This window comes from Peromyscus maniculatus, chromosome 11 (genome assembly GCF_049852395.1).
Source record: "Peromyscus maniculatus bairdii isolate BWxNUB_F1_BW_parent chromosome 11, HU_Pman_BW_mat_3.1, whole genome shotgun sequence".
Classification (NCBI taxonomy): Eukaryota; Metazoa; Chordata; class Mammalia; order Rodentia; family Cricetidae; genus Peromyscus; species Peromyscus maniculatus.
Window position 1 is genome coordinate 62,489,887 of NC_134862.1, and position 13,879 is coordinate 62,503,765.

Consider the following 13,879-nt stretch of genomic DNA (forward strand, 5'->3'; position numbering starts at 1 on the left):
ATCAGGTTCAACTAATGTTTCCATGTTTTAACTGAGAAATAAAGCTTTCTTAACAGTCTTAGAAACTGGGACACACACCTTTAATCCAGCACTTTGGGGGGAGGGTGTCAGACAGTTTATTTAGTTGTGTGTCTGTTCTGGATTTTACTCTGTAGACCAGGATGGCCTGGAACTCAAGATCCCTGGAACTGGGATTAAAGGTGTGAGCCACCGCTGCCTGGCTCAAACCCAGCACTTTAGAGATAGTGGCAGATAGATCTTTGTGGGTTCAAGGCCAGCCTGGTCAGAGGCCAGAAAGAACTACGTACTAAGACCTTGTCTCAAATGTCAAAAAACAAACCAGAACACCTAAAATACACAATATTAAGAGGCCAATGAAATGATTTGGGAGACACTTACTAGCAAGTCTAATGATGTTTCATCCCTGGACCCCACGTAGGAGGAAAAGTGACTCAACAGGTTTGTCTTGGGACCTTGTAGACACACACACACAACCCCCACACACACATACACACACACTATTGTATGGCGGGATGTTGTACTCTTACAATTAAAATAACCATGGTATCAAAACAAAAAGGGGGCTGCTGTGTGTGGCAGAACAATTCTGTAACTCCAGCACCCCAGATTCTGTAACTTCTTTTATTAGCTTGCTATACAAGTTCCAGGACGGCCAGATAAACACTAAGAACAAGGATATTCCACCACTTGACTTCTCTCTACTATTAAGTATCAAAAGAATTTCTTAAACCCAACATAGTCTAGGTATCTCCATACTTCACTTAAAGCATTGTTATTTGGGGGAACCAGGTACAATGTTCTTTAGGGTTCTCTAGGGAAAGGGAAAAGCCTTTTCCCATCTCTTTCAATACAAACTTAACTATCCTGCCCCCCAAATCTCACTACCTGAGATTAGCAATACTATGGGGTAAGAAATGAGAGGTAGTTAGGTGCAGTGGCACACTCCTTTAATCCCATCACTTGGTGGGGAGTGCAGGTGGATCTGTATGAGTTGAAGGCCAGCCTGGTCTACACAGCTGAGTTATAGGACAGCCAGGGCTATAGATATCCTGTATGGAAAAAAACTAAAAAGGGAAGATGGAATGGGGGGTGGCAATAAGGTTGACACCTAGATAAACAAACGCTCAGTGGTGCTGAAAATACCCAGTTTTTGAGACAGACACTAATTTCCTGTACCCATTCTACTAAGCATCCTAGCTTAGTAACACAATACACTGTAAGTACTGGCTGTTTATACTCTTCTGGGGCATGTTTGACTGTGTTTCTAACAGTGCTTATTGCTTGCCTGGATAAATGTCAAAATTCACAATTCAAGGTATGGTTTTTACTGAGTGTGAATCAGTTCTGCATCATTTCAGAACTTGTGTTCTGCATCTTTTCAGAACTTGTGTTCAAGTTTCTAAAACTTTTTTGTATAATCACTATATTCTTTCATATGATGCCCCTGCACACAGTATATTTGTGACACTTACCTTTGTAAATCTGCCTTGTGTTAATTTGAACCCAAGGATACAAAGGTGAAAGCACACATTATAAAGATAGCTCAAGTTCTTGGCCATAGATACTTACCCCAACAGCTGGAACTTCTTCACTCTTTACTTCATTTATTCGTACCAAGTAGTTAACAAAGTCTCTGGCAGCATTGCTCTGTGCATCTTTTTTATTGGTGGAATTGCCCATACCAGCATAATTAAACCCTTCTACTCGAACCTTTAGGATTAAAGGGGGGAAAAAGTTTAATGAAAGCTGGGTAATTCTAGGACTTAATAAATTCATTAAATGGCCCCTTAAAATAAAACATGAACAGCTATTTTAAACATATTCTAAATGCAACGTACAGCACACCTATGCAACATTGGATTATTTTACTAAAAAGATGAAATTGTATTTGTTCACTGATGTGCTGATCCAACAGTATCAATTTAAGTGGCTCAATTCCCACAATCAAGTATTTTAGGACTGGATTTCTAAGCTCAGTGGGATAGTGCTTTGCCTAGCTAGCATCACAGGCCAGGCCTAAGTGTCATTCCATCACAACCAAAAAGTGCTCCCTACATAGCAAGATGACTCAGCAAGGGCACTTGCCTCCAATGTGATGACCTGAGTTGGAGCCTTCAGAACTGCATACAGCAAGAAAAACAGATGGACTCCCACAAGTTGCCCTGACTTTTGATATGCTTGTATTCACATACAATCATGTAACATAATGATTCTATAATAACTCAGAGAAAAGCTTAGAGAATACTTCGCTTCTCTCAATGAGTTAGCGAAGCCAGGCATGGCATACAACTTTAATCTCAGCACTTGAGAGGCAGATAACTAATTAAGAGTCTGAAGCCAGCCTGATCTATTTATTGAGTTCCTGGCCAGCCAGATCTAGAAGTTAAACTGTCTCCCCACTTCCAAAAAAGAAAAGTTGGTAAAACTACAAGGACTTATCCTCTAACTTACTAGCACCAGTTTTGGATGCATCAGAATAATTATTCCAGCACACTATTTTAAAATAATGCTCTTGAAATGATAAACTCAGTGAGGTCAAAATACTCTTCCCTAACCTGCAACAGCTTAGCTTTTCCAAACAAAACATTCCTTTAACTTCCCAAATGAATGAAGTATATTCTGTAGTACCTCACACATGAATTTCTGTCTGTTTTTGTTTCCTACTGCTCTAATTTCATAGGCTGGGGTCATCTTCCTTTTGCCACACCAGGCATACAGAAAATTTTTAATGTCACCCATGATTCAGGTGTCTTCTTCACACCTAGAAAACAAGTTAAAAACATTATGATAGCAAAACCTCAAAGTAGATACATAAACTACTAATCTAGGCTAATAAGATATCCTATCACAATACTATTGAACTCACCTAGTAAGAAATTTTATATTGGAAAGCCTATGGCATGTGGTTTAAAAAAAAAAAAAAAACCTGTATGCGATACATACACATCCTACAATGATTACCACTGTGGGCTGATTTTTAACTTCAAACATTTTATGCAATGTCCTCCATTCTACATTGAGTATCTTATATGCTTTAAACTTATTCCTCTCAGCAGTGAAAAACATGGCATATTCTATTACTTTCTTTTTCAGAGGAATTTTAAGTAAAAATGGGCTAGAGAAGATAGATGGCTCAGTGGTTGGGAACACTTGCTACTCTAAAGATGACATAGGTTCAGTCACTTGGTGACTGGTGATCATCTCTGGCTTTAGTTCCAGGGGATCTAACCTCTGCTGGCACCTACACCCAGAATCCAAGTGGTACACAAACAGGCACACTCATAAACACAAAATAATAATTCACATTTTATAAGAAAAAATAAGTAAAAGTTCTATGTCACTCATGGTGAAAACCTAAACTCAAACCCAAATTCACCATACTAAGTAAGAAATAGCACCACACACACACACATGCATACTAAAAGCCAGGTGTGGTGGCTCATGCATAACCTTAGCACCCAGTAAGCTTCAGTTGGAAGATGACTATGAACAAAGGCTTGCCTGAGGCTACATAAAGATAGTAGACTCTCAGCTAAGTAACAAAACAAAAATACAGAAATAAACCATTTGCATATAAATCCAATGGTTTAGTCTCATTCTGAAAGCACAGGATTCCTATATTAATGAATCCAAATAATTTAAGCCTTCATTTTGACATGTAGCCTAGGCTAACCTTAACTTCCATAAAAATGAGTCAAAGATTTTTTTCCTAAATGCATACTAAAAATGGAGGCCAGCTGGTCTGAGTCAAAGGTCATCCTGATTTACTTTACATACCAGTTCCAGGCCACCCAAGATTACATAGTGAGACCACATCAAAAACAAAAACAAACAAACAAAACTCTTGGAGCTGGAGAGATCGCTCAGTGGTTTTAGACCATTTGTTTCTCTTGCAGAGGACCCAGCACACACAGGTACCTTACAACTATTCATAACTAGTTCCAAGGGACCCAAAGCCCTCTTCTGGCAAATGGTATATACATACATACCAGCAAAAAACGTTCTTGTATATATAAAATAAAACCAAATTTAGAATAAGGGAAAGGAGATCTATTACTACAGTAGGCTGCAAGAAGACACCTACAATAAATTTAAAATTTTAACCAAAATCTACCCCCACTAAATATAACCCTAATATAAATTTACTAATCTGATTTTGTAGCCAGTTGAACTTTGATCAAGCATTTGGTAAAGCAAATAGCATACCCTGATAATAGAAACTGAGAAAGTTTAAGAAAACAAGTCCTTCTCCAAGGCTGGGTGTGGTGGTGGCTCATGCTTTTAATCTAAGAACATGGTGGGCAGAGGCTGGCAGATCTCTTGACCTCCAGGCCAGCCTGGTCTACATAATACATTCCAGGACAGCCATCTGAAATAGTTTAGTCAGACCCAGTATCAAACAAAATACACAGCAGTTCCTCTCCAAGGTCCATGTTGTGATTAAGCAGTGGCTTTGAGGTAGGGCCTTCCATTCAAAGCAGAGGCTTATCCTCAGAAGGGACCTTTAGACCCAATGACCCTCTACAAAATAGTCAAGACTTGGCACAGCAGCTTCATCCCACCACTTATTACTGTTACCTCATCAGACATATGAGATCAATTCACTACCCTACAAAACCTGTAAAACCATGAGACAAGGTCTTATGTACCTCAGGCTAGCCTTACCTTCCTGCCTCTATCTCCCATGTGCTGGGACTGTAATCTTATACTTTATGTGATTATCTCAGAAGAGTGTGGTGGTGCATGCCTTTAATCAGTCTGGTCTACATAAAGGTCAAGGCCAGCCAGGGATATACATTGAGACCCTAGTTAAAGGTCAGCTTGGCCTACAGTGAGTTCCAGGATAGCCAGGGCTACAGAGAAACTTTTTTTTGGGGGGGGGGGGGCGGAATCAAAAAAAAAATTAACAGGCAGTGAGAACCCTGCCTCAAAAAACTTAAAAATTGATACTTTTGGACAGCAAAGTCAAAACAACAGATGCCCACCCATACACGTCTGTCCTTTATAAAGTGTACCGGGCTGTAATAGCACACACCTTTAATCCCAGCACTCAGGAGGCAGAGTTGAGGCCAACCTGGTCTACAAAGTTAGTTCCAGGAGAGGCTACAAAGCTACACAGAGAAACTCTGTCTCCGGAAAACAAAAACAAAAAAGTAATAAATTTTAAAAATAAAAGGCCCAAGAAGGCACTGTGGTACACACCCATAATTCCAGCCCTTGGAAGGCAGAGGCAGGATAATCCTATCAAAGACACAAAGCAATGGAAATGTACACAGTAAATTTGAGTTAGCATAGAACACAGGGTCTATCAAATTCCTTTATCCCTAGGAAACCCATTTCATTCCAATATATTCATGCTAATTAAGTCCCCTTTAAGCTCCAAATTTTGTCCAAGGAAAATACTAACATTCCAATCTACACACTAACTTGGCGTCTCAGTAAGAATTTTAAATTTCCCAAAGTGTATTTTTTCCAACCCCATACATAAATTCCCCCACCCAATTAATGGTACCAAGCAATCCAATTTCACAATTTGGACATTCTAATCCGATCCCCAAAGATCTCTCATGTCTATCTTTTGCATCCTTAAATGTGTTGATATTATCCTTAAAGGCTTATGAACTAGTTAATCCTTAAACTGTATCCTGTATTGTTTTGTTTTCCTTTAATTACCGAACAGAGGGAACTTAAGGTAAAGTCAGAAAGACCTCCCAAGAGAGTGCAGAGTCCCCTAGAAATTACCCACAATTTCCTTTATATTCGTAGAAAACCTTAGTTTTCTAGAAATACTTATCCCCTGACGAGTCCCGATGGATGTCAACATTTCAATCATCCCAAATCCAACCCTGCTCCACAAGGTTGTTTTGCCTCCAAAATGTCTCCGATATTACTCGTTTCTCTCCAGCTCCTCTATCCCTTGCCACCACCACTACCCGGAGTACTGCAATATTCCGAAATACGTTTTCCTTCTTGCGAGCCTAAAACCAACCTCCTGCGCCGCCACCCTCACGTCACGTGGCCTGACCTCTTTCCCACTCCAGGCCAGCCTATGGCCTTAGGCCTAACAAGTCCCTCTGCTTCTTTGCAGAGAGCACACTCTCCGCGCCCCAAAGGCGGATGCAGGCTCGGGTAACCCCTCAGCCTCCGAGGCGCCGTCCCTCGCGACCGTTATTTCGGAGGAGGGCGATCCCGTTGCACGGTGTAATTCCGCCGTCCCTTACTAAATCATGCATACATTTTCCGACCACCCGCTCCCGGGCTCGCCGCACCCACGCTCTGCAACCTGTGCGGAGCAGGAGGGACCTGAGCTGCTCGGAACCCTTGTGTGGGGCCCCGGATCAGGGACCCGAGGGCGGCAGGCGCCGTGGGGCGTCGAGCCGCAACCACTCCGGGCGACTCTGGGTGGCCGACAGCCATCGCGTGACAGGCCGGAGGAGGAAGCGGCCTCCGAGAGCGGCGGACCGCGGCCTAGGGCCGGGGCCACCGGCGCACTCGCCGCCGCGGCCCGTAAATCCGGGCACCCGCCGCGCCGCGCCGCCCCTCCCCCACCCGCCCGCCCGCGCCTGACAACAAAGCCGCGGCCGAGCCTCGGCGGCCGGCGTCGGCCCCGCGGCGCCCCCGCCCCCCCGGAGCCCGCCCCGGAGCCGCCACGCTGCTTTTCCCTTACCCTCCTCCACGTCTCCGTGCCCGAAAGCACAACCTCCTCAGGCGAGGTCGCAGCTCCAACCTTCCACACGGACGGCGAAGGGACGCAGCCCGACCCGCATGGAAGCAGCGGCGAAATGGCTCCGACCGCGGCACCCGGGAGGCGGAGCCAGCGGCCCGCGCCTGCGCAGAAGGGCAGCTCCCGAGCCGGCCCGCCCCGAACGGGGCGGGGCTGCAGCCACTTCCGGGCGCCAAACCTGAGGGTCCTCGCGCGCGCGAGACCCGCGGGCCTCGGCCGGCCGCTTCCTGTCGGGCGCCGAGGGCCTTGGTTTCCGGAAGTGGGAGGCCTGCAGCTTTTCTCTTTGTAGAGCGGCCTGGCGGGAGGCTTGAGGCTGTCCCCCTGCCTCCGCCGTCCGGGCGCAGAATTTCCAGGCCTGCCCCCACGCCCAGCGGATTTCCTTTCTGATGGTTCTTTTACATACGGGCGGTGGGGCAGGATTAATCCCGTCACAGGTTTTTTCAGAAGAGCCATTTTAAAAATGTGCCCAAGTATTTCCGGGTGCCACGAGGACGTTAAAAATACAAAGTCCAAAATAGTTGACTTCACCAAAATGCTGCGGGCAGTGCACGGCATGGTGGCGCACACCTTCAGTCCCAGCACCCAGCAGGCAGAGACTGGCAAGACTTAGCTCTGAGTTCGAAACCAGCCTGTTCTACAGAGCTACATAGTAAGACCCCGACTCAAAAAAATCTAAATGCCATAGGCATGCCAGGCTGAGTCCCAGGCCACCCTGGTCCACACTGGAAGAATCAGCTGATAGAAATGGCTTTTTGTTTGTTTGTTTTTGGAGACAGGGTTTCTCTGAGTAGCTTTGCGCCTTTTCTGGATCTCACTCTGTAGTCCAGGCTGGCCTCGAACTCACAGAGATCCGCCTGGCTCTGCCTCTCGGAGTGCTGGGATTAAAGGCGTGCGCCACCACCGCCCGGCAGGCTTTCCTAAGTCTCTGTAACATCTTTTCACAGGAGGTATGACACTTAGCCCAAGTACAGATTACCACAGTTGGTAGTCACCTGGGAGATTCATCTGTACAAAAAAAAAACACCCAAAAAACAAAAAATAAAACAAAACAAAAACCCTTAACTCTCAGGCTGGAGAGGTGGCTCAGAGGTTGAAAGCATTTGTTGCTGTCATTGGAGGACCGGGATTCAATTCTCAGCACCCACATGGTGACTCACAACCGCCTCACAACCTCAGTTCCAGGAGATCCAACAGGCACATGGTGCACATACACGCGGACAGACAAAACACTGATAAAGTGAAATAAATCAAAAAGAAGAAAAAGCTGAGCAATGGTGGCGCACGCCTTTAATCCCAGCACTCCGAGAGGCAGAGCCAGGCGGATCTCTGTGAGTTCAAGGCCGGCCTGGTCTACGATGCAAAGCTACACAGAGAAACTTTGTCTCGAAAAACCAAAAAAAAAAAAAAAAAAAAAAGGAAGAAAGAAGCCTGGCTTGTTGCCAGGGGAGGTGGCACATGCCTTTAATCCCATCATAGGGAAACCCAGTCTCCCACAAAAAAGAAAACCCTGGCTCAGGATGCTTCCTCCTCCGCTCAATTTCCCAATTATCTCTCCTCTAGAATTCCTATCCCTTTGTTTAGGTTCAAGTGTGAAGCCTCCTTTGTGTTTAATACTTGGGTGAGGCGATTGTGGTTTTGAGGTGCTGGGGAGTAACCCAAGGTTACCCTACCACTAAGCTCAAATCCACCATCTCCACCCTGTTTATCTGTGTATTGCTAGTTTATGCTAAACTAGGGTACCTCAGGCCCTGGATTCCATCTCCACCCATGTAAACAAAATTATAAACCTCAAAAGGAATATGCTTAATTAAAGCTTCCCAGTCCGGGGAGTCCGCAGCTCTCGGCTGGCGTGCTAGCCTAGTGCGCAGAGGCAGTGGACTCCAACTCCAGCACTGAGACACAGCACTGGAAAGTTCCCTGGGCTTACTTTCCCCGGTCCTTCCTCTACGTGAAGGACCTGTCTCACGTGGTGTCCTACATTCTAAAGGGCCCTTCTCCCTCTCAGCTCAAATGAATTTGTCTCAAGATAAAATGCAAATATTGACCCCAGGAGATCCCGCTTCCAAATTTTCCAAAACCAGCAGGGTCCCCGGAGAAAAAGACTTGACCTTTGAAAAGGTTACCTACCTATTGTCTCACTGTGACCTTTCAGTGTGACCTTCCCACCCTTGAGTTTATCCCAAGAAAAAGATTTGAGACCGAAAAATTTCTCCAGGGACAGCCTATTTTCTTCCCCTAATTTCTGTCTCTCCTTTTTTTGTTTGTTTGTTTTTTTGGTAGAAAAGAGAGCAGTATGAACCTTTGATTCGGTTAGAGTACTCATTTGGAGAGCCCTGAATTCCAACTCTAGCATCATAAAAAGCCGGTCGTGGTGGCTCTGGTCTGTAATCTCAACATTCAGGAAAGTGAAGTAAGAAGATCAGGAGTTCAAGGCCGTCATCTTCAGTAAATAGCAAGAGTTTGAGGCCATCCTTGTAACAGGGCCCCAGACCTTAGCACAACTGACTCCATGATGGAAGTACCATTCGGGCTATCAAACTCAGCATGTAGACAGCACCACCTACCAAAACTAAAACAAAGGTCCTGTCCACCCAACTCCATAGTTCTGAGAAAGTCTCTAAATGTACTAACCTTGCCTTTTGTCTTCTGTAGTTCTGCTTCTGACTAACTGTTCTTGTTAACTGAAGTATGTTAACCCAGAACGTGGATTTTGTGCTTAAAATTTCACCCTGAGAAAGGCTCAGGATTTGCACGAATCCTAAATGGCCTTATAATAAAAACCCAGAGCCAGAAGATATCAGGGTAGATGCTGAAAGATCAGAGGAAACAAACCACAGACACTTCTCACCTCACCAGTTCCTCAGCCGAAAAGAGAAGATCCCTTCTCCGCGAATCCTCAGACTGAATGCTCCTGCTCCTGAGTCCTCAGTCGATAGGCCTCATTCCTGTCTCCTCGTGCCTTATATGCTTTTCTCTGCCCAATCACATCACTTCCTGTGTGAACCTTCCTAGTGCTGGAATTAAAGGCGTGTGATTCCCAAGTAGTGGAATTAAAGGTGTGTGATCCCAAGTGCTGGATTTAAAGGTGTGTGCCACCACTGCATGACTGTTTCTCTTTTAAACTGGATTAATCTCGTGTAGTCCAGGGTAGCTTTGAACTCCCAGAGATCCAGCCGGATTTCTGCCTCCCAAATGGTGCATTGGCCAGGAAGTGCTGTGGGATATCTTTCTGTATATGTGAATATGTGTTGCTCCTCTTGGCTAATAAATAAGCTGCTTTGGCCTATGGCAAGGCAGCTTAGAGGCAGGCGGGGAATCCAAGCAGAGATACAGAGAGAAGAAGGGAAGAGCAGGGGGAGACGCCAGGCCGCCACCTAAAGAAAACAAGATGCCAGCAGGCAGGTAACTCCATGGCCATGTGGCAACATATAGATTAATAGAAATGGGTTAATTTAAGATGAAAGAGCCAGCTAACAAGAAACCTGAGCCATAGGCCAAACCGTTTATAATTAATGTTAAGCCTCAGAGTAATTATTTTATAAGTGGTTGTAGGACTGCGAGTGAGAGAGATTCTTCCAGACCCTGGAGTGAAGTGGGACCAAGACACTTCCAGCTACAGAGGGCTACGCTAGGATCCCGAAAACCGAGGGCTGGCTTTAACCTCCCCCACATCCATACTCCCCCAAAGCCAGGCCCAGTACAACAAGCCTATAATCCCAGCTATTTGGGAGATGGAGGCAGGAAGGTTGCAAGTTCAAGGCCTGCCTTGGCTACAGAATGAGTGAATTCAAAGCCAACCAACCGGGGCAACTTACTTTGAGACTCCATCTCAAATTAAAATGAAAAGAGAAGGTTAACACTGTAGCCCAGTGGGAGAGCACTTAGTCAGGAGTCGGAGGGCTGTGTTCAATCCCCAGTGCTTAACATTACAGAAAAAAGATAGGTGATAGATGGATTGATTAGATGGATGGATAGATAGATAGATAGATAGATAGATGATGGATGGATAGATAGGTAGATGGATGGATGGATGGACAGATGAGAGAGAGAGGTAGTGAACCTGGGCTGAGAACTGTTGGGTTACAGATGTTCTAGCTGCTGTTCTCTCCCTAAAATCAGGCTTTCCCCCTAAATTCTCATATTTTCTCTCTCTCTTCTCTTATCCTCTTGTCCTGCAACCTTGAGGCTCTCACAGAATTCTTTTTTTTTTTAATTCAAGATACTTTTTAAAAAAATAATTAATTTTTTAAATTATACTCATGATATTAATTACATTTGTGCTATTCATTGATTACATTTGCAGTATTCATTCAATAGTTATATTTATGATGTTCATTAATTACATTAATTTATTACATCCATGATATTATGTCCTGATACTATTGTCCATTTGGAGGCTCTCACAGAATTCTATCCCTCCCCCTTTCAGCTAGCTGAGACAACTTTGAATTGTAACTTTGCTCTCTATTCTAGGGTCTTCCTCCTCCAATTCAGGGACCATGCACACTAGGACCATGTACACAATTAACTTTCTCTTTCCCCACCCCAACACCTTCAGAAAACCTCTAAGAACTCTTTGTCCTCTGGATTTGAAGACGCTCCCTCTCTTCAAAGCCCTGTATGTTACCTGTAGCTACGATGTTCTCTCTCTCCTAATGCTCTCCCCCTACAGGGTCACATCATGGATTGCTAGAGTCATGAGCTTATAACTCTCCTCATGAAGTCCTGCAAGCCTCATGCAGCCAATGCTGAAAATAGAAAATGTGGAGTGAGAACCAAGATTTTATATATATGTACATATATTATATATATAATTTTTATATATAATATCATATAAATATATATTTGATATAAATATATGTGGTTGATATATTGCACACCCCAATAAACTTACCTGGGGGTCAGAGAATAGAGCAGCCACTATATTAAACATAGAGATTAGGCAGAGAATAGAACTGCCACTATATTAAACATAGAGATTAGGCAGTGGTAGCACATGCCTTTAATCCTAGCATTCCAAAGGCACAGATCCATCTGGATCTCTCTCTGTGAGTTCAAGACTACACTGGAAACAGCCAGGCATGGTGACACATGCCTTTAATCCTAGCACTTGAGATCTCATGTCTTGTTTGGGAAAGACACACGCCTTTAATCCCAGGAAGTGATGGCAGGAAGCAGTGAGGACCAGGAACTAGAGGCTTTTTAAGTTTTTAGGCTTTTAGCAGCAGTTCAGTTGAGAACCATTTGGATGAGGACTCAGAAGCTCTCAGTTTGAGGAAACAGGATATATAATTTTGTGCCAGGATATTTCACTATGTAGCTTCAGCTGTCCTGGAACTCACCATGTAGACCAGACTAGCCTTGAACTCACAGAGATCCTCCTGCCTCTGCCTCCTGAGTATTGAGATTAAAGGTGTGTGCCACCACCCCGACCTGAAAGGTAATTTCATGTCTTTCTATGAACCTGCAGTAATTTCTAGAAGGAGTGTAGCTCATAGTGGCACAAGCCTATAATCCCAGCCCTCAGGAGGTAGAGGCAGGAATATCAGAAGTTTTAGGTTATCCTCAGCTACTTAGGGTGATCAAGGCCAGCCTGGACTACATGAGACTGTCTCAAAAGAGAGTTGGTATGGTAGTAAACGCACATTATCCCAATCTTTAGGAGACTGTTCAAGCATGAATTCAAGGTCAACCTAGTTGACATGAAAGTCTGTCTCAAAAAGAATAAATATGGCCAGGTTGTGGTTGGCCACGCCTTTAATCCCAGCACTCAGGAGGCAGAGGCAGGCGGATCTCTGGGAGTTCGAGGCCAGCCTGGGCTACAGAGTGAGATCCAGGACAGGCACCAAAGCTACACAGAGAAACCCTGTCTCAACAAACAAACAAACAAACAACAACCAAAAAAAAAAAAAGTACATGAGAGGGCCTATGTAAGTACTTAGTACAAAAATAGCTGTGTGGTAGATGTTTTAGAGTGGTTAAGACATGTGTTTGTTTTGAGGTGCTGAGGAGTAACCCAAGCTCTGTGACCACAGTGATGGATGTTGGCTGGCCAAGGTCACTCACTAGAACCTGCAATACCTGCGTATTGTAACTTCTCAGTAAATGCTAGTTTAATGTGTAAATAAAGTAGGAAAGGTTGTTTTATTGGATAAACTGTTTCCCAAGAATTTGAACTACATTGTCTTTATCGTTGTTGTTTGTTTGATTTTTTGAGACAGGGTTTCTCTGTACTGAAAGACCCTAGCCCTTCAGGCTTACACCCCCAAGCCTCAGGAAAAGAGAAACTTCAGGCACCAGGAAATGAGAAACTAAAAAACTAGTTCCAAGGGCAACCTGACTTAGCCATTGTTCAAACTCCCCTGCAACCATATAACAGTGTAAAAAGATTTCTGTTAAGAGATGTGCTCAACTGTGACTGGGATAGTTGCAGGTGTTCCAGGAAGGACCACTGACCACTGTGACCTGTGTGTAAACTCACTCCCACCTTGATACCCCCACCTTGAGGTTTCAGGAAAAATGTACCTGTTGACGTAACTGTAAACACACACACACACACACACACACACACACACACACACACACACACACACACACACACTCACACACACACCCCATCCCACCCCCACCCCCCACCCCCCACCCCCGTGATCACTCTGTACCCAGACCATGATCTTGTGAAACGAAACTGTATGGGAATTGTAATCTTGTGGGTTTTATGGGCTTTTCCCTTATAAGCCCTTATGGGGCTGCAGTAAGATGCGGCTCTTGCTCTTAGGAGCAGGGTTTGCTCTTCTATATAGAAGCTTAAATAAATCCTCATGCTATTGCATCAACTGGACTGGAGTCTGGGTTCTTGGGGTGCCCACTTGAGACCCTAAACTTTGGGGTCCAACATGTACAACAACCCTGGCTGTCCTGGATATCACTCTGTAGCCCAGACTGGCCTCGAACTCCCAGAGATCTGCCTGCCTCTGCCTCCGGAGTGCTGGGATTAAAGGCATGCACCACCACACCGCAAAATACATTGTCTCTTAAGTATTATTCCTTTAAATTTTGAACTCTAGTCCTTACTGTCAGTCAGTTTAAGTTCAGAGACTGAAAGCATAAAAACTTTATTGTGTCTTAGGTGAA

At 44.5% G+C, this 13,879-nt stretch overlaps 1 protein-coding gene across 4 annotated transcripts in view; it reads right to left on the reverse strand.

The window, feature by feature from the left end:
• Dhx9 (DExH-box helicase 9) overlaps positions 1 to 6,825 on the reverse strand; it is a 35,700-nt gene extending 28,875 nt beyond the window's left edge. For 2 of the 4 annotated variants that reach the window (XM_006979921.4, XM_006979920.4), the window contains exons 1-3: positions 6,689 to 6,825; positions 2,650 to 2,782; positions 1,591 to 1,731 (exon numbers count right to left, since the gene is read on the reverse strand). In XM_006979921.4, the coding sequence (XP_006979983.1) occupies positions 1,591 to 1,731; positions 2,650 to 2,760 (252 nt within the window). In that variant the 5' untranslated portion in view covers positions 2,761 to 2,782; positions 6,689 to 6,825. Of the gene's footprint in view, positions 1 to 1,590; positions 1,732 to 2,649; positions 2,783 to 6,688 lie in introns of those variants that run through there. The other 2 variants (XM_076547637.1, XM_006979922.4) reach the window with 2 other exon arrangements.
• Between the last annotated feature and the right edge of the window lie 7,054 nt (positions 6,826 to 13,879).